The 27,892-nt window shown below is 44.3% G+C and overlaps 2 protein-coding genes across 5 annotated transcripts; both read right to left on the minus strand.

Annotated features, from left to right (window-relative positions):
* Positions 1-2,789: 2,789 nt before the first annotated feature.
* On the minus strand, positions 2,790-18,579 carry fbxw11a (F-box and WD repeat domain containing 11a). Of its 2 annotated transcripts, XM_069170688.1 has the most exons (14): positions 18,442-18,579; positions 15,765-15,869; positions 13,521-13,586; positions 12,540-12,759; positions 11,794-11,980; positions 11,410-11,500; positions 10,842-10,979; positions 9,535-9,653; positions 6,665-6,914; positions 6,337-6,455; positions 5,882-5,992; positions 5,719-5,797; positions 4,341-4,505; positions 2,790-4,200 (listed from the first exon to the last, which is right to left on the minus strand). In XM_069170688.1, the coding sequence occupies exons 1-13, from the start codon at positions 18,478-18,480 to the stop codon at positions 4,344-4,346; spliced, it is 1,686 nt and encodes a 561-aa protein (XP_069026789.1). In that variant the 5' UTR covers positions 18,481-18,579; the 3' UTR covers positions 2,790-4,200; positions 4,341-4,343. The 2 variants fall into 2 exon arrangements, with proteins under 2 accessions (XP_069026789.1, XP_069026790.1); XM_069170689.1 differs by lacking the exon at positions 15,765-15,869.
* Positions 18,580-19,719: 1,140 nt separating this feature from the next.
* On the minus strand, positions 19,720-27,322 carry LOC138211331 (eukaryotic peptide chain release factor subunit 1). 3 transcript variants are annotated; one of them, XM_069171115.1, is made up of 11 exons: positions 27,195-27,322; positions 26,661-26,772; positions 25,019-25,194; positions 24,590-24,729; positions 24,300-24,438; positions 23,956-24,146; positions 22,711-22,840; positions 22,448-22,621; positions 22,289-22,353; positions 22,050-22,197; positions 19,720-20,939 (listed from the first exon to the last, which is right to left on the minus strand). In XM_069171115.1, exons 2-11 carry the CDS (start codon positions 26,744-26,746, stop codon positions 20,857-20,859), a joined length of 1,332 nt encoding a protein of 443 aa, XP_069027216.1. In that variant the 5' UTR covers positions 26,747-26,772; positions 27,195-27,322; the 3' UTR covers positions 19,720-20,856. The 3 variants fall into 3 exon arrangements, with proteins under 3 accessions (XP_069027216.1, XP_069027215.1, XP_069027217.1); XM_069171114.1 differs by having other exon boundaries at positions 27,191-27,322; XM_069171116.1 differs by lacking the exon at positions 27,195-27,322 and adding an exon at positions 26,919-27,018.
* Between the last annotated feature and the right edge of the window lie 570 nt (positions 27,323-27,892).

Genomic DNA, 27,892 nt, shown 5'->3' on the forward strand with positions numbered 1-27,892 from the left:
CATTCGGTGTATGGTAATTTATTAAGCATTTATTTCACTGTTAAGTGAATCAAATGCCAAGTTATTTTATCCAAAACCACTTCTCATTTGAATTTACAGATATTCCATGTCACTATAAATATTTTGATAAAAAAATTTGAATCTACCACGTGTGAAGATGCTCAGTCATCCAGAGTCTACAAAAATAGATATAAAAATGTTATATACCACGATAGATTTTGTTTTATATTGCCCAGTCCTAATCAGCATTCGTCACTATATTTTGGCTTTTTTTTTTTTGACAGAGATTATCTTTTAAATTAAAAAAAAAAATCTTGACAGAGTTATTGTTTCAAAATGACCAGAAAACTCAACAGATCTGAAAAAGTGCAAATACAAGGGACCATGGCAGCTTCACTCTTTTCCTCCAACCAGGTGTGGGAGTTACTGGGAAGTTATTCAATCCGACAACAACTCAAATGTACAAACCGAGAGAAATTCTTTGCCCAGCACAAGAGACAAGGCGTGAGCACTTGAAGGCCACGGTAGAACAGATTCTCAAGTTTTCATAGCTCTTGTCACTGTGATTCAGTCATTAAACTGCATGGAAAACACATATCTAAGATTTATCAGCCTCTCAAGGGAACACTTTAAAATTGTTTAAAAAAAACACACAAAAAAACTGCTGAGCATCAATTGTTATGCAGAAACCAAGTTACCTTCACGTTGCAAAGCTTTGCTGTTAATCTACAGCATAAGGGATCAGTCAGAACAGTGGAAGTAAAACATGCAGTAGTGAGATAGAGTTTCATAGCTGCTTCTCTCATTTCTCCTACTCTTATCCCCCCCATCCCTCCCCTTCCTTCCCTATCCTAGCAGGAGGTCACTGAAGAGATGTCACCGCCAAATGACCCAATCATGTCGGCAAGACACAAACAGCTGACTCAGGGGGGAAAAGGGCTGTACCAGAGGATTCCTATTGCAAGACAGCAAGAATCTGTGCTGGAGGGTGGGGAGGGGGGGGGGGGCAGGGAAGGGGGTAGTATAAGGAGGAGACAGTGGGGTGGGAGGGAAACTGGGTGTGGGGGTGGGATAAAGAAGAGCGAGTAGGGGGTGGCGGCGGTGGGGTGAGTTGCTCATTTCTGGAACGTTGCTCCAGTTCCACTCGGGAATGATGGAAATATTCCGCGTAGCCAAACCCAGAGTGGAAGGTGTATGGTAATCATGTCGGGGAAGGAATGCCAAATATGTGCGTGAGAACGGAGCTGTGACCTGAGAGCTGCAGGAATTATGGGCCAAAATCCCACAGACCCAGAGGAAGCACACACACCCATATCCAACACATACACACATCATATATTAATGGTGCTCCACCAAGCACAAATCCATCCCACATTACTTATTCCCAGAATTTGAAACATTCTACTATACTGAACTAAACCCAGAAATGTAGAAAACCAGCCCCCTCGGCAGGCCACCTCCCCTCCTCCTAGACAACACACACACACTGCACAATAAAGTGGACAAATGCATTGTGAAACGCATCTACGCCACACAGAACTTCACTGTAAATGCACCACTCTCGAGCATTTTCAAATATACACCCCGTCCTCCACTGACACCGTGTTTGCAGGAGTGAGTGTGTGATCTACTGTAACAGGTTGTTCAGACGCCAAACTTGGCTACCCAACAGTCAAGAGCCACAAGCTCATAAAAAAAAAAGACTGCTCCGTAGAAGAAAGGTGAGTTTATACTCCCACCTGGTGGCCGTGTTCAACACAGCCAATGTCGGCGGCGCACAGTTTCACCGACATGCAGCTCCTTAAATGAGAACCTCGAAATTGAAAGAAAAACAAAACAAGTGGCAGTTATGAAATGAAGTGTTTGCACACTGGTTAGTCTTAGTGACCTGTGCAACCTGTTGTAGCTCTTAAAATGTGGCCACGAATGAAACAAAGTTGACTTTAACGTTGCGAAAGAAAGGATGCAAAGCCTTTAGTTAAAAACAAAAACAAATAGCCACGTCACTTGTACTCACTTAATGAACATCTAAATAAATGTTATCTGCTGGTCTGACGCCTGAAACATAAAGTGAGTACAAGTGATCAGTTGTGCAGGATGGGGGCGTTTGTTTTTTTTTTAGTCAAAATCTTCAGAATAAAATTAACCAAAAGTCAACTTGTATCAAGTCAGTAATACAACACTGAAGTTGTTGCATTTGTGTCCACTTTTTATATATATATATATATATATATATATATATATGTTAAAAATATATACATTTTCAGGTAATGCTTATGAAACTGCTACTATTGGTGGGACTACTACTACTTTGTAATAAAAGTGATGGGACAAAAAGAGAACTACCTACCTAAAGGCTGCTGTCCATATGGATGACCACACATAACACACAAGACTTGCACATGCGGCTTCAGCGGGGGTTTGAGCCTTTCCGACTTCTTTTCTTTTGCAGCTTTTCTGAAGCGGAGTTCGAAAACCTTTATGACATCACTCCCATCAGTTCTCGGAAATAAATGACAGCAATTACACGATAACTTTAGTTTTCATGTGAAAAATGGGAAATTCCATACAAAGTTGCAGATATCTAATTTCCTTGAACGCAGACCGCCACGAGTTCCAAGCTGTTTGTCAGAAGTACAAAAGGAACAGACTGAAGCTCTACTGAGCTGCATATACAGGTCAGATGGAGGCAGCAGAGCACAAATCCACATACATACATACATACATACATACATACATACATACATACATACACACAGACAAGAACAGATAAGACAATTAGACACTCATTCATGTTACAGTTGGCTCAACACTCCACAACTGTCAAGTACTTTATTCACAATAAGGTCATTTTCTTCTTTAAAAAATCATTTTTAATATACAACACAATTTTTGACAAGACAACTCCGTTTACAGCTAAATTTGAGCTCTTGAATTCCAGCTTCTCTCATAACCAAAGCAAGCACGTAGATGATGTGGGAGAGAAAGATGGCGCGAGAGGGACAGATGAACAAGGGTCGAAGTTAGAAGAAAGAATGAGGAAAAAGACAGAGAGAGAGAGAGAGAGAGAGAGAGAGAGAGAGAGAGAGAGAAGATGGAGGGGAGGGTAAAGAGAAAGAGGACTACGCTTAGTATGATTTTTGTACTAAGAACCAAAATACTCAAATAAAATTAGAAAATAACAGTAATAAAAAACAGTAAGAAAGTAAGAGTTAAAGAAAAAAAAAAAAAAAAAAAATAGCAGAGGTGTACCGGGATGCTGTATCCAAGGCAACCTCACATGCATGTCTGTCTGACGCTTCTGCTCTGTTCTGCCGTTTCACAAGTCCACATACACAAACACACACTCACGCAAACTTGAGTGTGTGCGCCCCCCCTGTATTCCAAGCGAGTGTGCATCTCCGGGGGTTGGGGGGGGTGGGGTGGGGAGTGGGAGGGGGGAGGGGGGGAGGGGTGTGTGTGGAGAGGGAGAGACAGGGAGGCGTGAGAGGGAGTGAGAGGGAGCAGGGAACTCATCCCAAACGCGGTTCTCCCTCATTCACTCCCCTCCATCTCCCATCCTTCCCTTCTTTCCTTGAACTGAGCAAAGAGTCTCTGTCTCCCGCATCACAGCTCCGGTCATCCTCTGTCCAACTGTGCCACTGTGTGTGCGTGTGTGTGTGTGTGTGTGTGTGTGTGTGTGTGTGTGTGCGCACGTGTGTGTGTATATATGCGTGTCTGTGTAATATATATAAATATATATCTAAAAGCGATTCCATTGCTGTGGAAACCTGTTTTGGCAGGGGTTGAAAATTGAGGAGCAGAAGCTGCTTTAAGTTTGTATCAAGGGGACAAAGGGGAGCTTGTGACTTATATATGGACTATGTTAATACTGTCATTAGTGTACTTTACAAAACATAAATTAGTAGAAGGTGAACTTCTCGGGAGAGTTGCGTTGGTTCTGTTGTAGGGAATCCTCATCAGTGTTGACCTGTGTGTATGTCACTGTACTGGCAGGCAATGGACACAAGCTTAGAGTCTGTCAAAAGGGGCAGGGAGGTGGAGGTGGTTGGTGGGGGGAGGGGGGGGGGGCTGGGTGGGAGATGGACAGAGAGATGACGAGGAGGAAGGAGAAGAGATGAGCTCCTTTCCGTGACGGACGCACCCATCAGTCAATCACCTCTGGGTTCCTCCAAGAAAGGTTGTGGTGGATGGCGCCACCTGGAAAAGGAAAACAGTCCGCAATCACACACGGGTCTGAACGGCCTGCACGCCCGACTCGTCACACGACGCGCACGCGCGACGCCGACTGGCTGCGCTCCGACAGAAAGGTTTCGACGGCCGAGTGCGTGTCTGGGTACCTGCTATCTAGAAATGTAAGTGTAGGTGCGGGAAGGAGACCGTCCCTCTGACTGGCCGTTGGTTGAGACGTTCAGGAAGTCCCAGATCAGAATGGTGTCGTCGTGAGAACTGCTGATGATCTGGAACTCGTCAAACTGCAGACGGAACACGCGGCCAGAGTGCTCCTGGAAAACACCAGTGAGAAAATGAAGTCGCCGTGCCGCGTGCAGACAGCCTGATCCCCGATGTCTGCCCCGCAAGCATCCGTAAGCGGAACTGACGAAGCAAATGGCTTCTTTCTTCCTTGAAATGTTTGCGTTACTGGAAGCGTCCCAATCAAGTCTGTTCACCAGGCATTTATTGCCGAGTATCTACTGATACAGAGTCCCAAACTGATACTGGTGTTTTGCTGGATAATACAGCATGCACAGTGCAACACTTCCAAGTTCACGAAAAATGTAAAAAAAAAATAAAAAAATCTATTGTATATTCTTGACAACTGAAGAGGCCTGTAGAGCGTCATGAAAAAAAAGCAAAAAAACTGCTTGCTAAATGTTTTTTTTCACAAAATAAAGAAATATATATATATATTTCGTTAATCACAATGTCACTTCGTGGAGCATTGGATTTAATCTTTTTCTAACAAAATAAGGAAGTAAACAAACTACAAGGTATTTCTTATCAGTTCCACTTTGTGCAGCATGGTAGTAAGAACACACTCAAAATGACCATTATCATCACAATTCCACTTCAAAGGGGGCATACTAGCACAACTAGAACATGCACAGTCAAAACAAGTTAAAAAAAAAAATTTAAATACAAAAAAAACTTTTTCAGTTATCGGAGTGAACTCATTGGATTTGGTTGAGCGTTCATTTTTTTTTTTTTAGGGTGCTGCAGCAAATGAAATGCTTTGCACAATAGTCGCATTGCAGACATTACAAGTGACGGTTGTGCTGCTTTCACGTTTACACTGCACCCACCGTGGCTGCACACAGGCCACATGCAAGAATGCACTTCTGCTTCCTGCCACAGAGTGCGCTCTCCGTTTATGACAATGGAGGGAAAACAAAGACACCGGCTTAATGTAGCTCAGTATCCAATGCCGAGGAGTTCACAAACGCTTTTAAATGGGCCGGCATCTTATCCGTTGAGACTGACCGAGGACATTACGAGTAGAAACACGGCTCCCGTTGCAGCTCGACGGCCTCATTATATAGTTAAAACTGTTAAAACCAAAGCCACTTTGAATTTTAAAGATGTAGGACATTTTCTTTCAATACTATATTAGCTTGAGATTTAAAGCCAACTTCTAAAAAGACACCTTCAGTGAAAGACGCTTGTGCCGTTCGCTCCGCCAGTAAGCCACTTGAGAACATGCTAATCAACGGTACTCACCACTAGAGTGCGCAGGCATAATGTGCTGGCCGGGGCTCGCGGGTCCAGGGCTGCCTGCAGGTCCCACACCTTAATCTTACTGCAAAGGGAAACATGACGGGAGAAAACGTCAGAAAACCAAACCAGTCTCTGCGCAAAGCTCCCGCGCGTTAACGGCACTCACCCGTCGTAGGCGCCGCTGACAATCCTTTTGTTGTCAAAGCGAATGCAGCGCACCAACTCCTCGTGACCTTCCAGCACTCGCAAACACGCCCCGCACTCGATGTCCCATAACCTGCAGAGAGGCAAACGCTACTAAACAAACGGTAGTAAACGCGGCCGACGATATTTGCGCAGCAGCCGGTGCTGACCAAGGACGGCTCAAAGCAGGATTCTTCCTTCAAACTTCATATGTAATGATTTTCAACTCTTTAAGAGTTGTATCGATATCGAACTGAGAGTCGTGTTCATGTTAACAAATCCCTCTACTCAAAGTGATTTTTTTAAATCGACCACATGACGAAAATGTTTTAATAAACAAACCAGACATCTTTTTAAGACGGCTACCATTTCCTGCGTCGACAAGCCGTTGGTTTAAATATGCTGGTTTGTGTGGTGTGGGAGTGTTAACACACATACCTGATTGTGTTGTCAGATGAGCCACTGACCACCAGACGATCTCTGTACTGTAGACAGGCGATTCCCCGCTTATGGCCATTTAGAGTGCGCACAAACTCGCAGGTGCTGGTGCTCCATACCTGCAGAAGGAGCGACACGGGGGGGGGAGCTTCGTAAAACAATAGCCAGTACAGAAGGAGACAGGATTTTGCATTCATAAAAGTAGAAATATAGTGAAAACCTATGAGAAGCACCGTCTAGTCAGTTGCATGCCGCAAACCTTTCCCGCAGATATTTAATAAACCTCCGCCCTTATCAAGAGACATGTTCCTCTAGTTGCCCTGGTCACCTTGATCGTGCGGTCCCCCGAGGCAGACACTATGTATTTGTCATCGAAGTCAACCACGTTGACGGCAGCCCGGTGTCCCACCAAGACGCGACGTAGGCTGATGTCCGTAGGCGAGGCCATGTCCCACACTGCGATTGAACGGTCCTTGGAGCAGGTGACCATCAGGCCGTTCGCAAAACGCAGGTGAAGAACTGCCTCGTTGTGGTGGATCAGTGTGTTCAGTACCTCGCCCGTCGTCACCTCCCACACCCTGCGGAGGAAACGGTGGCGGGACAGAAAACAGAAGCGGCGAGATACATGTCAGTGAGGCCGAGTGTTGAGAGCAAAGGTGACGAGAGGGAGGAAAAGATGGAACGGGACAAGAAGGGAAAAATAGGAATGTCGAGGGAGGGGCGTGGGACAAAGAGGGAAGAAGTGACAAAAGGGTGAGAAAAGAGGACCACGGAGGAGGAAGGGGTGAGTGGGAAAGAAAAATGAGAGGGGTGGAGGGGACAGCAGGAAGAGTGGTCAAAAAGAAGATGGAGACGGAAAAGACATGTAATGAGAGCAGCGGAAAAAGGAAAACAATGGAGACATGAGAGAGAATGATGTTTATTGGTTTTGGTGCACTGGTGCACACTTGTGCACACGCACACGCACGCACGCACGCGCGCGCGCGCACACACACACACACACACACACACGCTGCTGGGCACAGAGTCGAATGCAGAGCACACTGGAAAAGCTGACAACTAAACCTACAAACAAAGTGCCTGTCAAGCTGTTGCTAAGGAAGTGAAGTCACATTTTCCTTGGATACCGCCCAGCGAGTACGCCTGAAGTGTGAAGTAATAAGAGAATTAATGTTGAGCTTCTGTGTGCAGTAGCCAAGCAAGTGTCAACACACACACATGCCCGGTATTTAAATATGTGCAAGAAAACATATTCCACTATCTCTTTACGTCTTTGTGAAATAATTAACTTCAAATTTTTTTTTTTTCTCTCTCATGTACGTGCAGTATATTTCTTGGCAGACTGTGAGGAGCAGCTGTTGGTTACGTGGGAACTAATTGTAAACTGGGGGCTGAAAAACAGGCATCACGACTGGCTCCGAAACGGACCGCAAGCATGCAGTGTGCGAAATGTTCGGTGAGCTGCGATGACTTCGACGAGCAGGTTAGAGAGGCACATTTTACCGACACATTCTATGAATCACGTGATGCCAAAAATCCCTTTTCAACAAAGATTTATCTGCAAACTAATATCGTTTGAAAAATAACTGCACCGTATCTGTTAAGATTGCAGAGAAGTATTCGGCACAGGTGTTGTTTTTAATCCGCTCGCCAACATTGCAGTACACAACTTTTGTACATTTGGATGTCCGAGTCATTCCGTTTCTCATATTTCCCTTTTGGTCTCATTATTTAACAGGGATAATGCTGTATACATTTATAGTACTACGTGAAGCTAAACGTTTCTATCGGTTGTCTCTTCCAAGCATTTGTTCTACAGAAGCACTCAATTCAGGAAGAAAGAAACAAAAAATTCAAACAAGTTGAAGACCTTCTCCACGATGAATGATTTCACTTAAAAATAGCAGTTTCACCTATTTCCAAGTGCAATTTGATTATTTTTTTTGTTTTAAAAGGGAAGTCTTCCTGTCTTATCAATTCGCAAAATAAAGACAAAAAAAAAAAAAACCACTGCTATTTTAACATCACAAGACTCCACCTATCAGACGGGAGACACTATTTGTAATTTGTTAATCATGAATCCATTTATACGAGAGAATTACGGCTGGACGTTATGGACACAAATAAAATATCACTATATTTTTGACCAAACACCGCAATATCAATATTGCACTAATATTGTACGATTTTTGATAAATAATCATCCATAATGTGGATGTAGTGACCATACGGGTAAGCAACAGAACAGTCTGGTAAATTCAGATAATTACATCACTTTACCGTAACGCAGCCTTTAAAATCAAGAAAAGAAAAGACCGACGCCGCATCCCCATGTTACAATGTCAAAAATCGAAGAAAACATCGATATAAAATCGATATATTGCTCAGACCTAGAAAGAAAAAAGAACTAATCGTCTCATAATCTGCCATGATAATTGCACAAGTAAAGAGATCATTTCAATTTAATAGCCACACTTAAATCCAACTCTCCTCTTTGTTCTGTTGTCATTGAGAAAGTATTTAAAGATATATTGTGGAGCCACATTGTCCTCTTGAGGTTATAACTGGTAAATACAGTGAAGTGACACAGCTTTCCTTTAGAACGGAAATACGTTTTTCAGTTAAACATTTTTTTCCCCTGATGTATTTATATATATATAAAAATAAAATAAAAAAAGAGCCATGTCTCCTTCTGGAGTGAAAACGTGTACAACTACCATGTGTGTTTATCATCGACATGTATGACCTACATATTTCCTCTTCTCGTCTGACCAAACCTGATTCCAATCATAAAGCGCTCCCTTCAGTTCGTGAACATGAACTGCAGGGAGCCATTTGTTTCATGAAGCCAAAGGTCTAGCTTCTGAACATGAAACAAACACGTCATGTACTTGTGGTACGCAGAGGATGCACCTGAACGCGGTCGAATTTCTAGAAACATTGCGCATTTCCTGACGCGCGTCTATTTGGCATCTCTGGATGCTTGCCTGCTCTTTGGCCCCCGCAGTGTCAAGGTTAACCAAGGTGAAGCGCGTTCAAACCGAAAATGGAAACGTGTATGAGCAAACGTGGAACGATATCCAACGCGTGTCTGGCCGAGTTGCGCAGTAAAATCCCATCAACCGTCCAGACGTCACGTGCAATTAGCACTCCCGAGACACAACGTGTTCCCCTCTGTGACAAGATGTACGATCATACCTGACGGTTGAGTCGGACGACCCGGTGACAATAACCCTCTCGTCATACTGGAGACACAATACCGAGCCCGTGTGACCGGTCAGTATCTTCAGACACTCCAGAGACTGCTTATCCCAGATCTAAAAAAGGAGAAGGAAGAGAAGGGGAAAACGATGAGCGGAGCACGACACGAGAGAAAGTGGAAGAATAAGTGGTTTTCGAAAAGGATGCAGATTTGGGTCATGCCAAGAACGGCCTATTCTCGCAGCAGTGTTCATGCACTGTTCGTGCCCCATTTCCCTACCGCTGCGCCGAGCTCAGCGTGCACGCAAGAGCTATTCAGCTCTTCCCTGCGTGCGCATCAGCCTTCCCCGTGACAATAAGACGACAAATCTGCTGTTCTCCTCCCTCTATCCGCCCCTCCTCTTCATCACCGTCACCATCTTCTTCTTCTTCTTCTTCTTCTTCTCACAGGCCAGATAAGTGGAACACACAACGAGTCTGGAGCTGAGCCCTTTTATCCTATAATTCACTTGTTCTCTGTCGCGGTTCAGCCCAGCGCCATACACAATAAGATGTTAAGCCATACTGAGCCAGAAGAAAAAAAAATAAATATAAAATTCAATTCATAAATACACAAACAGGGCTGGAAGAGAAAAGACACACACGCACACGCACACACACACACACACACACACACACACACACACACACACACACACACACAGAGAGAGAGAGCAGGCAGCCAACAGTTTTTTTGCCTCTCTGTGCTGCTGGTGCTTAAACACACTAATGGATCCATGATAATTACTTCTACACCAGAATGATTTCCACCTTCAGCACACTCAAACAACCAAAAAAACAAACACTTTTGTTTTCACTCCCACTTTTTATGAGTTGAAGCAAAAGATCAAAAGCTTTCTATTCGCACAAAAAAAAAAAAGGATGACGGCGCTCAAATTGTGTTCACTCATTTGTTTAAATCCTGACAGGTGTGGCACATGAAGATGCTGAGCAGCATGGTTATTGCGCAGGTGCGCCTTAGACTGGTCACATTAGAAGACCGCTCTAAATGTGGAATTTCAAATCAGTCAACACGGATGTCACGAGTTTTGACAAGAGCGTGTAATTGACGTGCCGAGTACAGCAATGTCCAGCAGAGCTGTGGCCTCTAAGACACTTCGAATATTTCCACTCTACATTTCTCTGGCTTTGAAACGCAGATTGGAAGAGGTTAGAAGAAGAACCGATGGGTGGCAGTGGAAAACATAAAGCTGGAAAGTAAGTCGGACTCGCTGTGATGATTCAACTTTCAAATGCACGCGTACCTTGATGGAATTGTCCCTAAGGCCACTGATGATCTTGTCGTCGTCGTACTGGAGACAGTAAACCCCTTTACTGTTTTCTGAGCGACACTGAATCCTCTGCAAGTTGTGTCTGCCGCATCGCCAATTAGCCTCAATCGTCTGGAAGGAAGCACATTAGTTGTTGGGATTACACAACAATGAACTCTTTTTTTTTTTTTTTTTATTAACTGCTCATCATTTGATGCGTCTACATTAGTGTTGTAACATGTGAAAAAGTACAAATTTAGCACTTGATTCAAAACAAATACTTATTTGAACAAGACATTTTTTTTTTTTTTTTTTTTTTTAAATCAATGTGAAGGTATATAGAACTAAATTATGTCACTTTCGTACTAAAGTCCAGATGTTGACTTTATGTTTTAACAGACGCTATAAAATCCATGTTTCGGAGACTCTGTAGTACAGTCCACACAGATCAAACATTTTCAACAAGGAAGATAAATGATATCTGGTAAGATAATAAAACCTACAAGTTTCTAAAATGTTGTGACAATGCAACTGTCGAGTTACTCGTGGTGTTCCGTCTTACCTCGATGTCTTGGATGATCTTGGGATAAAGGGAGTGATAGTAGGAGTTGGGCGGGACTTCTGATGTGCGGTTCTTGAACAGATATTTCTCCCTGGGGGAAGAAGGATAGAAGAATGTCAGCGGCCGCTTTAGTGTCTCTGGGTTACGGAAATCCCAGCGGACTCAAAGACCAACCAAGTATAACTTTACTTTCTCCTCTGGTTTTTCCTTTAACCACAGCTAGCTAACAAGCACACTAAAAAGCTAATATTTTACTAATATCGTCAACAAACACCCGCTGAATTTTGTCCGTTATTAGTCTCTTTTTTTTTTTGGTTTTTGTTCTTGATCCAAAAAAAAAAACCCAAAAAAAGGCTCCATACGAGTGTGTGCCTGCATCCTCACCACTGGTGTCTCTCTGACAGGCCTTTCCAGAGTGGATCAGTTCGGACCATGCGTTCAATGAGCTTCTTCCACAGCATACCCTCGGAGATGACCCTCTGCCACTCCTTACACACCAGCTCTGCCGAGCACAGCGAGCGTGCATCCAGGAAAGACAGGATGTTCTCCGCTATGTGATCCAAGCCTTGGGCTACAGAGAGGGCGAGAAGGAGCCGAGTAACTGTGTGCAGCAAAATTAATAGGATTTCACCTGGTTGGTTATCTGTGCTTCGGGCTGATTATTGTCATTTTTCTTTTTCTTTTCGATAATCTGTGTATTTCTTTTTTTTTATATTGAAAAAAATACTTTAAAAAGACCCCAAAACAACAACAACAACAACAAAAATCCCACAAAAACTGGGGTAAACGTTTTTTTTTTTTGCTTTAACTTTCTTCAGTTTTAGCTTTTTGTTGTTGCTGCGCTCAGAGGAAGAACTTTCTCTGGCTACTATGATCGTCTTCATGCAGCAGAACAGAACTTTTGGCTTGAGTGGTCATAAAATCTGGAGGATAATGCGTTTTCAAAATTGTACGCTTCGATAAAAAAAAAAAAAAAAAAAAATCATGAAATTGAGCACAGGGAAATTCACACACACGTTTATGTTTGCCTAACTACATTCGGCCCCGCTGCGGCTGGGGAAGATAAGACATCACACTGAAGATGCTGGCACTAATCGCTGCATGCATGTTCCATTAATCTGCATCAGTACCTGGCAGCGCAGTGATGAAGTCCCTCTGCAGCATGGGTTTGAGGTAGGAGTTGATGTGGCCGTGCTGGTAGTGGCACATACGGGAAATCAGGCGCTCGACAAACTCCACCTGGTCGGCCTCCGACCACTGGTCAAACAGGGCGATGCAGTGTTCCTTCTCCTTCTCATAGTTCCCCTCTGACGGACGCTTGCGAGACCCCACAACAGGACCATTACTAAGCTGTAAAGATCATCAGCAGATTTATTAATAGCTAGTTGTGTTAGAATGAAAAGCATTTTGGAGATATTGAAATTGAAGCCAATCAGCAGAGTTGAGTCTTCAGGTTTCTACGTGACACACAGGAACTCATTTCAACTTTCTTGTGTAACACGGAGAACACTGGATGGTGCCGTCACGTGTGGAGTGGGTGAATATATTTGAGATTTGTCAGTACACGGTTAGAGGGAAGCTTCGATTTTGAAAAGTATAATTTGAACTCAAACGTAGTTACAACAGTAGCACGGCATTACTTGAAATACCTTTTCAGTTACTGAAAAGCTCATTGATTAAAGAAAGGGGCTGAAGCTGCAGTTACTGAATTGGGCTTTATTGCAGCCTATCTGTAGGACTGAGAGTCTTATTGTTGCAGAAAGTTAATAATCAATTTTAATTACAAAGCTGTAAAGCTTGTTAAGCTCGTAGTGGTGGGTGTACGCGTGTGGGAAAAGCTTTAAAATAAAATCGCAGGTCGACAGCATTTGTCAACATCAGTGTTGGTTGTTTTTGTTTTTTTTACTCGAATGGAGGCATGAAGGGAACATCATAGTCACAAAGACTTCCGATGTCACAGGGTGCTGGGAACCCAAAATGTTCTGTTTTTAACACGGTTGAAATCAACAAAAGCTCCGTTATGTCAAGAGTTTAGACAATTCACACAGAGTCCCTCATTCTAATGCTGCGTACACACATTTGAAATACGGCGAATTAAAATGAATTCGCACCTTGAGAACTGTATTCTTCTGCGACAGGTCGTCCACGAGGTTCTGTGACTCCATCCCTGATGTGTTCTGTGGATAAAGAACAAAACAAAGAGAGGGCGTGGGTTAGCGTTTCATCCTCACACAGTCTGCGTTAAAGGCACTGTGAGAGCCACGGCGGCAGTGTGGATAGCGCTCGACGCAAGAGTGCCACAAACACAGCCAAGGAAGGGAAACCACCAGGACTTCTGAGGCGTGCACGCACAAACAGCCGTGCATACACACACACATGGAGTGAAGTAAACTGAGCACTGCAACAAAAGGGATCTATCTGCTTGCTTGTCTGAGATGTGGGCTAATGTAGTCTTGACAGGAAATTAAAGTGCAACATCCTGGATATGTGACTGGCACCAGCTTAGGCATGACTGTAATGAAACGGGTAGTGGTCTTGCTGCAAATACAGGAGAAAAAAAAAACAACAACCGAGGTAACTGGATTGCACCGATTTTTAGCGTGTCTCACAACGGTTTGAGACATTTGGAAGTGGACTGTAAACGCACTAAGAGACTTGAGTCATTTCAATAAATACGGGGTTATGGCACAAATAACGTTTTAAGAGTTACATAGTGAGATGTTCTTGAGACTAAATAGATCAATTAGATAATTATCTGCCAAATGTATTCGACTTTTCTGGTAAATATCAGGTTCTTTAGAGTGTGTATACTTGTTTGGGAGCCATGGACAGTCAGAAAACAACATCATGAACTTGCATTCATCATTAGACACATTTAACACCGACACGGATACCAACTGTACTCTTAAAGGTTCGCTGCAAGTGGCTTCAGCGGTGACTGAAGACACGTCGGACTGATGACGTTAGGAGGGCATCTTGAACCGTCATGCTTGCAGACTGCAAAACTAATATTTCAATCAAACTAGCATATCCCTGAACTATGCTGACCCTGTGAGACATAACACTGCTCTCTGGAAGGGAATTTACCAGAGCAGCATAACTGTCAGATCACAGCTACATTTGAGAGCAAATGAACGCATCATTGGAGTTCGCAGGTTCCCTCCTAATTTTGCACATTTTTTTTCAAACAATGTATACTCTCAGCTCCTTCACATAATAGTTTGGGGAAATAGGACACAACAAGGTCTTTACCTGGGAGAGGGTCAGGCCATCGTATATCCGTGTGTGTGTGTGTGTGATGACTGAGCCGAGGTCAGCCTCTCTAAACGGTTGTGTTGGCAAAATATCTAGGACAGAGTTCTGTCAGTTTATACATCATAAAAGTTAATCTGTTGGTTCTACTCCAGTGGCTGAGGAATTGCCTTTGGTAGTCTAACACAGCCCTCACCAAAAAAACAAAACTGTATCACTTTGTTATGTAGTTATCATTTTCTAAGTAAAACCCAGAACCCCTTCAAATTTGGAGCATAACGTCGGAGCTGTTCCAGGTTTGCTCAGTGCGATTATCCATCTTTCTCGGTGTTGCTGCTACATTTGGAGAGTAAAACCAAGACGTGGTCCAAGTACCAAGACCAAAGCAGACAGGACAAGAAGCCAGAATGGTATTGCTGGTGTTGATGATCATGCAGAGCAGAAGAAGAAGAGAAGGAGACATAAACCAAAAAAAACAACAACAACAACAACAACAAAAAAACAGACAGACCAGGTTTAGCCAAGCAGGCAGGCAAGCAAGCATGTAGCCTCTCAGAGCTTGAAGGAAGATCCCCCACCTCGGCCCTCACACCTCCAGGTAGAAGGGGAGAAAACATTACTCCTCAATGCATGGTTTTTCTCTGGTACACCCGGCATCCTTTCTCCAACTCACACCATACTACTAAGGAAATACTGTACTATTCAAACTTATACGACAGAAAAAGTATCCAGTTTTCATTACAAGCCAGCGTCAACTTACAACTTTTGACTTTTTAGGTCTTCTAGGAAGAAGTCTGTTGTAGTTTGTGCCGCTAGAATTCCGTTTCGAGCGGAGGGTTTGAGGATGCACCAGAGAAGAACCTAAGAGCAGAGTGCTTCCAACGGGGAGGAAAGGACAACGGAAGGTGAGGAGGTAGGAGGGTGAGGGGGCGGGGGGGGGGGCGGGGTGAGTGGGCGCGGTCTGCACCAGGGTGATATGAGAAGTCGTGTGGAGTGGGCGAAGAAAAGTGAAGGGTGAGGAGATGGCGAGGGAGGAAGGGAGAGGAGGAGGAGGGAGAGGAGGAGGAGGAGGAGCAGCAGAATTAAGAGGAGAGAGGCAGAACCTGGTTGTGAGCCCGGGTGGAGGGGATGCTCTGCAGGCACCTGAGTGCACACAAACTCTCAGCCACCGAGGAGCAGCCCAGCCAGAGAGAGCGAGGCACAGAGCACTGTGTGAAAGAGAGAGAGAGAGAGAGAGGAAGGGAGGAAGGGAGGAGGAGGAGAACGAAGTGGACAGGGTGAGGGAGGGAGGAAGAGAAAGTGAAGAGCGCGAGACCAGAGATGGGAAGTAAAGGAGGAGAGGGGGGGAGGGGGGGGGAGGAAGAGATGAGGGAAGTCGGGAGGAGGAAAGCAAAAGAGAAGAGTGAATGTCAATGGATGGACAGATGGGTGGAAGTGGCGAGGGAGTTGGTGAGGGACAGGACGAGCGGAGTGTGGACGCGTGTGTGAGAATGCAAAAAAAAAGTATGCAGAAATAAATAAGGTTTGGTGTGAAATTGAGAGGAGGTGAGTGTGTAACCGTCAAAGGTGAAGAGAGAAGAAGAGGGGAGGAGGTGGGGGGGGGGGGGAGGATAGTGAGGGGAAAAACCAGTATTAGAGCTACACACACATTGGCACAGTGAGCGCAGGAACACACACTCCTTCACACACAAGGTACAGACTGATAAACATACACACAGAAGCATTATTAGACATGAACTGGGTGGGGATAGGTAGAGGAGAGGGGGGGGGGGGCAATGGGATTAATTGTCAATTATTGTCACTTGTTTTGAGACCCCACCCACTGTTCTGCCATCCCCACTCTCATGAGTGGTTAGTGAATAACACTGGGAACAAAACAAAACAAAAAAAATCAAATCAAATTAAATACACAAAGACAACTCGGAAGAAATTGAAAATGTCCTCGGGGACTGTCCTATGTTGGTCCCCAAACTCTGCATGTGTATACAAAAAAAAACAAAAAAACTTCTCAGTTTCAGTATGGGGACGCTTTCGCCCGTGTAACAAAGACAAGTGTCTGAATACACGCCGTGTCAGGTAAACTAGTCGACTTTTACACTTTGAATACGTTTTAAATATTGGTTTCTTATTCTGTGGTTGCGTAAGAACTTGGGATACATGAGTTTTTTTTTCGTTATTAATGTCATTTATTTCAAACACCTAACGCTCAAATAATCCATTAAAGATTCACGTTTGAATAACGCGATTGAAAGTGCTGTTTTATTTATTGTGATGAACTTTTAAACCGCTTCCTAAAGTCCGGGGGGGGGGGGGGGGGACCGCAAGTCAGTCTGGATGACTGCATTAATAATGCGTTTCTGTACTTGTAATTAATCACTTTAAAACTAAAGTGCATCTATCGCGCTGGAGCACCGCAGCTTCGGCCTGAGCTTCTCTCGGGCAGACTTTGCATCCGACACAATAAGACCGGTCCAACATAATCTACTGAACAAGCTCGCGTATTATTGACTAGGCCCGACTCGCTGTCTTTAACAAAAAAAAAAAAAAAAAGCAACACTGGATTTGTTTTGTGGAGAGAAACGCAGCGGCGTTTTTGGAGACGCGGCGTAAATGCGTTCCCGAAGAAGTGGAAACTTTCCGGGGTCTTTTTAAGTTTCGCTGACCAAAACACATCCGCGCTTCATCTTCATCGACGTCTTCCTCGCGACCACTTTTGACCCCTGTAGCGTTAATGGGAGCTACTCGTAGGCTACACCTAGCTGGCTAGCTCACCGGGACAGCTACCGCGTTTAAACAAGAAAACTGGAACCTATTTATGGACTAAATCTGGTCCAAGGAGCGAGGGGTGGAGGGGGTGGAGGGGGTGGAGGGACGATCAAACGGACGTAGTATACCAATTTGTATGTTTTGGTGTGGGAATAGCTGTCAAGCATATTTAGCATATTTAGCACGGTGGCTATTCAGCTCATTGCTAACGCTCGCTGTGAATGAAAACCAACACTTCCTTCTACGCACTTGAAAAATATAAACAGACGAGCAGCAACATCGTGGCGATTTTTTTTTTTTTTGGGGGGGTGGGGGGGGGGTGGGTAAGGGGGGGAGAGTGTGTGGAGGAGGAGGGGGGGGGGGGCAGACTCCCTGTCCGTCCGTAAAAATACGTTTGACGGCCATTCGCGCTCATCAACCTTTTCGTACGTCGTCCCGGAGCGAAGACATTAAAGTCACTCAGCGGTTCATTTACGTGGATTCGTTCGCCTCGTAGCCGAAAGTGTTAGCAGGACGGCTAGCCGAGCGACCGGACAGGGCCCAGTTAAAGTGGCGCAGCGTCACCGCAGTGAAACGCTGCCCCGAGAAACCCTCGGCTGTCTTCGGCCGACGGCTCCACAAGTAACCTGTCCATCTCCCCTGATTTATTATTATTATTATTATTTTTTTGACCATTTCTATCCCAAACGACTCATATTTATCATTGATCACGTGACGATGTCGAGGTCTCGTTTGATCGATCCGACCAGGATATAGAGGCTTTCTTAGCTGAATATAGCGATCATTTCGGGCCCTCCCTCTTGATTTCTGGTCCCACCACCTTCTCTCTCCCCCCCCCCACCACCCGCCGCCGCCGCCGCCGCCACCACCTCTTCTTCTTTCTCCTCCACCTCTCCCGACAAGCCGCTTCAAGCCCATTCCTGCCGTCGAATCGAGCCTCGGCGCTTTCCCCCGAGAAAAGACAGCCGGCGGTCCCTTCACGTGTTCGCGATGCCACATTGAGACGGATCTTACCATCAGTTCCACTGTTTTGTCCTCCATCTCCGGCTCCATGTTGACGATCCCCCCCGAAACTCGCTGTGAAAATGGAAACCCAGCCCTGCGTCGGCGGCCCGCAAATTCAGAGACGTCATTCACTTCGCTCAACCACACGGCTTTGGTAGGGCAGTGTCAAAAGGGTGGGTGGGGGATGGGAACGCCCATGCAATTACAAAGCACGCCGATTGGTCGGTTTTTGTCTAAGGGGGCGTGACTTCGCCACTTTGCTTTTTATTGATTGGCTTACCGTGCTACCAAGGCTTCCCCGGTGACTCCCCCAAACAAAAAGGCAAATGGATGAAGATGCTGTTGCTATCCTGAAGAGGAATACACTAAGGCAAAAATCAATCATCCGCATAGCTTTGCTTTGAGATGCTGCAGAATGTTGGCTACTTCCACATGCTACATGTGATTAAACTAAATTGATCATTTAAATCCGTTTCATAAAACTGTTAACAAAAAAATCGTGGCTAAAATTCAAGATCGAGTGCAGCGCCAGGTGTGTGAAAATTACTGTCAAATTACATTTTTTGAGAAGAGGCTTCGGGTTATTTCGGTAAATGTCCATTAAAATGTTCATTTTAGTAAACCCATAAAGGCTGCGCGCGGCTAAAATGTACACAACTGAATAAGGAGAGGGATAAATCAAAGTGGCACATTGGTGACACAACCATCAAACACAAGCAGAGTAACTGAGGTAACTGTGCACAGCAAATCCAGGGACTGCCTGTACATGGACAGATGTAAGACCCGGTCCCAGCTTTATTCAGCCAAGTAATCCAGACAACGCAGCTGCGCAGGTTCTCAGACACACCTCCAGTCGACATCATCCTTTACCTTAGTTCACCTTTTGGTGACGCTTTCCTATGAATCGCATTTCAAAATTGTAGCGCTGACAACCACTTTGAATTACTCACATCCCTAACCCTCAGGGCTGTTACACTATCTCAAAAAGTCATTTTAATGCCATAACTAGCACGTTGTTTCGCTCCTTAGCACCCCAGAGCCGGAGAATTCATCATTCATAAGTGCAGTTTTACTTCCTTAGTTTGTAACGTGAATAATTAAAGGAAAAAAAATGGATGTTTGGTCTATTTAACAAGGTAATTTTTTTTAACAGATCCTTAGAGAACTTCTGCCGTCACATTCCCTCCACAAGGCATTGAGAATGAAAACACTGTCCTTTTCTATAAACTTATTTCCCCTCATACAGACAAGCAAATAAGAAATGTCATTTTCTAGACAACTAACACATCACATTTAAAAATTTATCTGCAAGAATTCATTGACACATTTAAGATTAGAATGGTTTTCCAATTACAAAAGGCTGTCACAAATTTACAAAAATTTACAAATGCAATCAAATGTGTCATACATGGAATCGATTATCAGGATTCAGATATTCATAAAGTAAATTATATTTGACCCGATCATCGAGCATCAAGGCTAGGGGGACACTAATGAATACTTATATCCAAGAGATGTGATGTTATCGCTTTCACTATTTAAAATGAATTCAATTTCAACATGAAGTGGTTCCGATTATCCAATTAGAGAAATAAACCCCCTAGAAGAAGTCATGCATACTTCACTCACAGGGCTATGCCCATATTTTCATCTGATGTCAGGAAAGCAGAGAAAAGGTCGGCCTTTTACTGACAGGTTGAACACAGCACAGGATTGAGACCACAGCAGATGCGGAGGTAGCAATGGTTTTCAGCAGTTCAAATTTAATACTTTGTCCCCCTTTCTCTACAGAAACCCAGGTAAAAAAAATCCCCCACTCTCATAAAATACAACAGCAGCAGTTACCAGTAAAAAAATGAAATGCAAAAAAAAGAGAGAGAGAAAGCATAGAAGGGAGAAAGAGAGAGAAAGAGAGAGAGAGAGAGAGAGAGAGAGAGAGAGAGAGAGAGTGTAGGGACATGATGAGGCAAGAAAGGAAAATATATTTTCTATATGTGAGGAGCGAGTCCAAAGTTCATCTTCAGACCAGGTTAGGGGCAGCGAGGAATCTGGGAACTTGCTGTTGTGTTCATTCAAAATGGAGGGGAGGAGGAAAAGAAGAACAAAAATGAGTCGAGTCCAATCCAACTAGGGGAAGGAACCAGCACTCTAAGGCAGGGATTTATTCAGGAAGGGCTTTCTCCCTCTCTGGATGAAAGAAAATCTCACTCCTCTTCGGCCTGTGTGATGTATTTTGTTGTGTGTACAGATGTATGTGCACGTTTGTGTTTGCAACATGTACATTGGAAGGTGTGTCTGTCATATATATGGTCAACACAGTTGCACCTCTCACTTGCTGTAAGAGAGGTGGCATTTTCCTTTCCGTATTTCTTCATTCATTCCTTTCTTTTCTTTTTTTCTCTCCCAATATCAGTCCAAGACTACCTAGTAGTCATCCAAATCAAAGAACTCATCGTCCTCTCCTTGGTACTCCATGCCCTGGAAATCCACCCTGTACCGTAAGATACCTGAGGAACACAAGAGATGATCGATTAACCAGCAGAATATAAATGAGTGGAACACGTACGTCATGTTCCGCAGATGGTTGTAGCACAACTGGAAGAATCTTTCTTAGGATAAACTGATCACGAGGGGCAACAAAAGACCAACAACATAACATTTTGTTTCAGTAAATAAATGATCAAGGAATCCCTTGGAGGCCTGCCAGTCGTTTTTAAGTATAACGGCATTAGATGATTTTCACCTCACCTGTACTGCATCAGCAATTTCATAATAATTCTGCTTCAGATTATGTATCAGTCAAAGATTCTACATGATGAAGGTCTCTATAATACTAATTCCTAAAGGACAAGAACACATCAATTTGAAAAGGCCTTACCTGTAAGCAAGAACTCATGTTTCCTATAGTTTGAACAGTCTGATTAATTACGGCATTAAGGTTGACTTATGATGCTAAACAGCTGGAAATATTAACAACATGCACCCTAAGGCCATCCTTAAGACCAAAACAACATTCACACAGTTGGTAAAGGAGAGATAATGTGAAACTTTATTGATCCCTTGAGAAATGTTTAGTGTCTGCCTGTCCTCTAGAGGACAATTACAGCCCGAGGATTTCCAGTTTTCTTGTGTATCCAAAGGATCAACTCAGACTGGGTAAAAAGCAGGAGGAGGGTGAATAAGAAAAAACAGAATGGAACAGGAACAATCGTCCCTTCTTGTTAGTATACCTCACATACTTGAGAGACGTGAACCTGCACCTTCCAGCTGATTGTCAGTACAGAAAAAAAAAACGTATCATTTATCATGAAATAACCACACACATCTTTCACACTTCCTAACTTGACTTTGAACAAATGTACAATTCCAATGTCATAAGTCCTCTTGACCTTTTTCACGGCAGATGTTTGGTTTTGTAGAGAAAGCACCTCGTGTATTAATGATGGCTCAGTTTCATTAAATGTCCCAGTACACAATGATAGTGAACGAACATGCACAAAAGCAGGACCTCTCCTAGGTGGGTTACAGCCATCATTCACGCTTGTGCTTTCCCTACGCTGACATGTACAAATATCTGCTGTGAAAAAGGTCTTCCTTCTATAAAACAGTGTGCTCACCCCCAATGCCTCCGAAGCCCTTGACGAACTGGGACCCTTCCTGGCTTTTGTCTGTTACAATCTCCAGAGTGGCTCCAAATTTCTTGTAGTTGTTTGCGAACCACTCCAGCAGCGGCATGCTCTCGATCAGCTCATGTTCCTGCCCCGTCTGGAAACACAATCGAGAGTCAGGAAGACATTGCATCATGGGTAACGGGCCTGACTTAACTCAAGAGATCTAGCACCATTGCAGCACTCACCTCCTTGTCTGTGAAGTGAGACTTGTCTTTCTCCTGCTCCGGCGTTAAGTACAAAGTCTTTTCATCTGAAAATGAAAGAAGAAACATTAGAATTTTACAATCACAACAAATGTATTGCCTTACGTCTCGGCTTTAACAGGACACGTGTAGTTTGTGTACCGTTCTCTGCTCCGTTGCTCTCTGCCCCGTGCACACGTAGAATGTAACGCATGGTGTCTAAGTTCTCGTACACTATGAGGATCTCCACTGCTCCCATTTCCAGGGCTTTGAGGGTGTCCTCAACACCGAAGCAGTACTTCCCTGTATCCTGACTGATCTCATCAAAGTACCGCCCTACAGGGAGAGAGACCATTATTAGGGAAAATCTCCTCCACAACAAAGCCTGTAAAGCCTTAAAACGGCATCGACAGACGATGGCTCACCTATGAGCTTCTTCTCCTGGATGAACTTGACATTTGAGAGAACCTCTGCTGAGAGCTCGATAGCCTGGTTGAAACCATTTTCTCCTCCGTAGGAGATGTCCACCAGCTTCAGAACCTTGGCCTGTAACCTCTGGAGAAGACAAACACACACACCGCTTGGGTACGCTGTCAAGACATCCACAGAGGCATTAATTGATATCATTACAGTCAGATTCAATATGAGTAACCTTTTCCTCAAAATTTAGCAGCTTGACAACTGAATCTTCGTATTTTCACTTAAAAAGTCACTGACGGGAAAAAGAGGAAATGGCTATTAACGGAAATATACTGACATAATGACATATTATGCTGTTTAGATATGTGGGAAACTTTATGTGTTTATATATTTTGTGGGACATTTAAAACATTGTTTTTAGAGTGCTGTTGTTTGCGGGTTAGCACCAACCCAAAGAACTACCAACTTCCGATCCATATAAGGTCTGGGATATGCAAATTATTTTCAATTTGTTTGCCTCGTTTTTACTTGTGTAATGTTCTGCCCTCGTAGCAAAATACTTAACACATATATTTCTTAATAATGCATGTTAGGGAGTTAACACGGTGTTATTCAACCAGGAGACTAGAGCAAAGTTAAAATTGTACTAAAGGGGGCAGAGTAAATGACAGCAATATGAATAAGGTTAAAATAGCAAGCTGTACTCAGAGGTACCATCGCCATCATGGTATGGCTCAATGTAATATATCCCAAGATTAAAAGGTCTATTAACATTAGAAATAAACTACCATCGTTGCAAGAAATACACACTTCAGGCCAAAAATGAAACCACACCTTTAACACCAGGATGTCAAATCTATTTAATTCTTCAATCTAAACTAAACTGATAATATATGTTTTTATAAAGGGCCTTCATAGTAACATTTATTACTATTGTACAGCCAGTGTGTGTGTGTGTGTTTTTTCTTAAATATAATATTAAAATGAACTTTTTATTCGGGTATTTATCTTGTTTGTTGTGCAACAATTACTTTTGAAAAGCCAACAAGCCAATCTGCCTTTTTTTCTGGTATTTATCCCCCACAGCGACAAGTGTTGCATGTGTAAGAAATTAAAAAGAGATTGTAAATTGCTTATGGGTCTGGTTTTCTGAATTCTTTTGAAAGACATTCACATTAATCAGTTAGTGATGTGTTACACAATACATGCTTAACTGTTGCTGCGTTCTATCGGAACAGACAAATACTTACTGGGTCAAACATGTCAGACTGGCTGAGTTCGGTCTTGAAGTCAGCAGAGCCAGCCAAGACCATTCCTGCCACATTGACTTTGTCATTGGACACAAAGAGCTGGACCGCTGTCTCAGCTACTTTTCTCACATAGTTATGTCTCTTTTCCATTCTCAGACGAGCAAAACGCAGAGCAGACTGTCCTCCTCTGCCTGAACGAACAACAAAAGATAAGAGACACGATCATTAGGTGTTTGTGTGAAGGCTAAACTTAAGGCCTCAAAATAATATTTTACAATTTCTCCAAAATCTCTATTTTGAAAACGTCAAAAGGTCAGTGTTGTGTGAGGATTGTGGGTCAGTACCGTGCTTCTTGGGCAGGTCCACAGTGAACTTGTGCAGCACCTCCCTGGTGTTGCCCTGCAGTGTGCCAAACAGTGCCCCACTACCGTCGATGACAATAAAGCCAAACTTACTGTCATCAGAGAGGAGGGCTGTCAATGCCTGTGTTAGTGGGAAGTGAGGAAAGAAAGGATAATTAGAACGTGACAGACAGAAAGTGTAATAATGATAACAAAAGAGGAGATTACATCCCCAGAGTATTCGCTCAAAGAAAAACAATGTATCTGCACCCAGAAACCATGCAAAATCTCACCTCGGTATGAAACTTGTTGTCGCAGAGGTACAAGGAGGTGTTGATTGGCTTAAAAGGCTCAAAGTCAATATTGACTTTTTTCTCCTTGCCTTCCTCTGTCACAATGGTGCCACAATAAACAACCAAACCATTGGGTGGCACTGGCAAGAGAGAGAAAAGTCAGAGGCCAAACAGTTAGACACGTAATAAACATTGTTACAGACACAAGGCACAGTTTCTGAAGGAGAAGCTAGAGATGGCATCGAGTGAAGGGCAATATTTAGAGAGATGTAACCGTTGAATGGTCTGGAAGTTCAGAATGTTTTGTGGCAAAATGTTTGAAGTTTTATACTTTTTGAATGTTTAAACAATTTCTCGGTAAAGAGTCTCTCCAGCTGCCTCCGAGAACCATTCTAAGATAATTAGCAGGGTTTTTACTGTAATACATACCCTTGTTGTAGAGTTTTAGTCTTTGCTGTACGGAGGTGATCGCCCCGAGAACAGAGAGCCTGTTGACTCGACTCTTGATGTTGGAAGCAGTGCCAAACTCATCGGCCAACATCTTGGCCACTCTGGATATTTGGTCCTTTGGAGGGATGATCAGTGAGATCATACTAGTGCCATTACTACGGGGAGAGAGGGAAGATTTAGTGCGAGTGCTCACACAAACGCGCAATTACATAAAGAGAAGGTGTTGTGAGATGCAGAGTTTAACAACACACCGCTCGTTAGTATATTACAGGTTAAACACCACAGCAACGTATTTCACGTCTACGTCAAGAGTGACGCCGGTGCGACGGGTGACCCGGAGCAACTAGAACCAACTTTATTACAGCAACAACCACAGCTGACCCGATCCACCGATTCATGTTGTTGTTTTTTTTACCTCCAACTTTCTTTCTACAAATTTACTTCGGTCAAAACAAAACCTTTCCTGGCAAAAAAAAAAAAAAAAAAAAATCCCCTCCACAAGGTCTGAAAGGTGAAGGGACAAACAGAGTGGGCTTCCCGCTACACAGTATACAATGTCTGCCCTTGAAACCAAGGACTGAGTTTCATTTCCACTGCTCCACACTGTTGTCTCTCCATGCACAAGTCAAAAAGACAAAGCATACCAGTACAGGCTGACACTGCGCGCACGCACACGCACGCACACACACAGAGGCAGGTAGCAGTTGCTGGTTGAATGTAGGGCAAATAGTCAACTGTGTGTGTGACATGGCAGGCGAGGGGGGCACAGGACAGCAAATTCTGCGCAACACTAGACGGCAAGCTGTCGCAGAGCAAAGCTTCATGTGCAGTATAGCAACACCCACATTTCACATGTCGTGTCTGATCGTTCAGGAGGCCCGCTGGGTGCCTGCCGGCCCCCAACACCTGATTTGGAATTCTTTTCACCTGACTACTTTGAAGCCGGCGAAGCTTTTAACGCAACGCGGAGCCCCCCCCCCCCCCCCCTCGCCATGAGGTGGCTAACTTCGGGGACTGTGGAGGGGAATGAAGAAGATCTGCCGTATGCCGGACACGTAAAAAGGCAAACGGCATTTGAAGTTGTGAAACGTGCCAACCGGAGCACGTGCAAAGCCCAATTGCATGCTAGCCGGCCTCCCTCTCTCATCAACGTGCTTCTTCTTCTTTTTGTGTGTGTGTGTGTTAAAGACACCCATGGCGGCCTCTTTCCCCCCAGAGGTGACGTCTGTTAGTGGGTCTCATTGGCCACGAAGCTAGCATCGCCGCTTACCAGCTTTCTTGCCCTTTTGTGGGGTCTTGAAACAGAATTATCCATAAATGGCAAACGCGCCACAACGCGGACAACACGAAACGCGTCTCCTCGCAAAACTTAACACACGAGGTTTCCGGGCCGGCAAACACGATTAAAAGGCGACAGCGGTTAGCGTGCAGTTAGCCAGATGGCAGCAGAAGCTACGAGAAGCTAAGCTACCGATGCTAAGCTAACCACTCCCAAAATCCGGCCCCGCTTCTCCGAGCTCCAGCTGTTCGCGGCGGTCCACGTTCCCGTCATCATCCGGAACCGCGAAGTATCGGTACGGTGTCTTTGCATCGACGCACGCATCTGAGATCCGTTACTTACCCGCGGGCAGCTTCCAAACTCTTGATCAGCTTCTTGATTTTCCATATCTCCACGTTCCTGTCCGCCGCGCTGGGGTCGTCCGCCATCTTTCTGCTGTAATCGCTTTCAGCACCTAAAAAAAATACGCGAAAAAGAAGAGAAAAAAAAAACACGTGCGGTGAGACGATCAGTAAACAAACTGACCGATGTTCATGGTCTTGCAAGGCTGGCGATGTTGTTGTTTTTGTTTTTTTATCCTAACTAGCCGGGACTAGGTACCTCTCCAAACTAGTGGCGCGGTGTCTGTTAAGGCACCTGGACCAGTGCTGGCAGCTGGACTGACCGTCCGTAAAGGACTCTACCCGGGCTGCCTCCGTCAGTACAGAGCGCGGAGAATACCAGGCCTCCGGTCTGCCAGGCCCTAGCGTCCACCCTGTTCTTATCTAATACGACCTACTTTTCTCGCGTTCCCCTGGAAACCGTACGGAAAACAACTGCCATCTTCTCAGACGTTTGAGAATATATCGGTATAAACCCGGCAGGTACAATACCTGCCTCGGACAACGCCGCTCCGCTCCGCTCTCTGTCTGCCGCGCTTACGTTGAGTCGGTGGTCCGAGGAATGACGTTGCTATCCCCGACCGGTTTCTGACTCCTCCAACACGCTGCGCGTGGTGTGCTAACCAACGGGGGCTCACATGTGGGAGGTGTTTAGAATTGTGGCGTTCACTTCCTGGAAACCACATAGAAACCAATGACGTCTCCTGGATGCCATGTCAATCAGAAAATTCGGAACAACGATTGGACCGAATGTGAAACATTTGTCGAAGCTTCATTGGCGTCCGTAACGGTGGATTATGGGACTTGTAGTTCGGTGATTTGAACACTTCAGCTGAGTTATCAGGTTTTGCAAAATGGCCCAGATATATTTACTGTTACTTCCGGCACTTTAAGCAACTTATTCTTCTTGGTTTAGTACTTTAGGCGCATTACTGATTGTAACACATTTTTTATTTAGTTTATGCATATTTAGGATGAAGAGTGACATCTGCTGGCCACCTTTAAACAAGTAATAAATAAATTCGACTTTCCAACCGAGCCAACGACTCAGTGTCAGTTCCACTGGTCCACAATCTTTGCATTCATAACCTGTCCCAAAAGACAAATACCTGTACAGGCGTGCAGTGTACACACTGGCAAAAGTCCACAGAGATTGGTTGCATTTTTTATAACATCCATTCTGGTCCCATGTAG

The sequence above is a fragment of the Embiotoca jacksoni genome, unplaced genomic scaffold, assembly GCF_022577435.1.
Source record: "Embiotoca jacksoni isolate LCO1_2020_lvr unplaced genomic scaffold, fEmbJac1.0.p SCAF_5, whole genome shotgun sequence".
NCBI lineage: Eukaryota > Metazoa > Chordata > Actinopteri > Embiotocidae > Embiotoca > Embiotoca jacksoni.

Coding starts and splice junctions, on each gene's coding strand:
- fbxw11a (XM_069170688.1), bottom strand. CDS start 18,480: ATGGAGCCGGAGATGGAGGACAAAACAGTGGAACTGATG. Junction 12,760..13,520: donor AGAAGAATACAGTTCTCAAG/GTGCGAATTCAT, acceptor TGATCTTTACAG/CTTAGTAATGGTCCTGTTGT. Junction 11,501..11,793: donor CTGTCAGAGAGACACCAGTG/GTGAGGATGCAG, acceptor TTCTTCCCCCAG/GGAGAAATATCTGTTCAAGA.
- LOC138211331 (XM_069171115.1), bottom strand. CDS start 26,746: ATGGCGGACGACCCCAGCGCGGCGGACAGGAACGTGGAGATATGGAAA. Junction 22,354..22,447: donor GAGCAACGGAGCAGAGAACG/GTACACAAACTA, acceptor TTTCATTTTCAG/ATGAAAAGACTTTGTACTTA. Junction 20,940..22,049: donor GGGCTTCGGAGGCATTGGGG/GTGAGCACACTG, acceptor TGTGTTCCTCAG/GTATCTTACGGTACAGGGTG.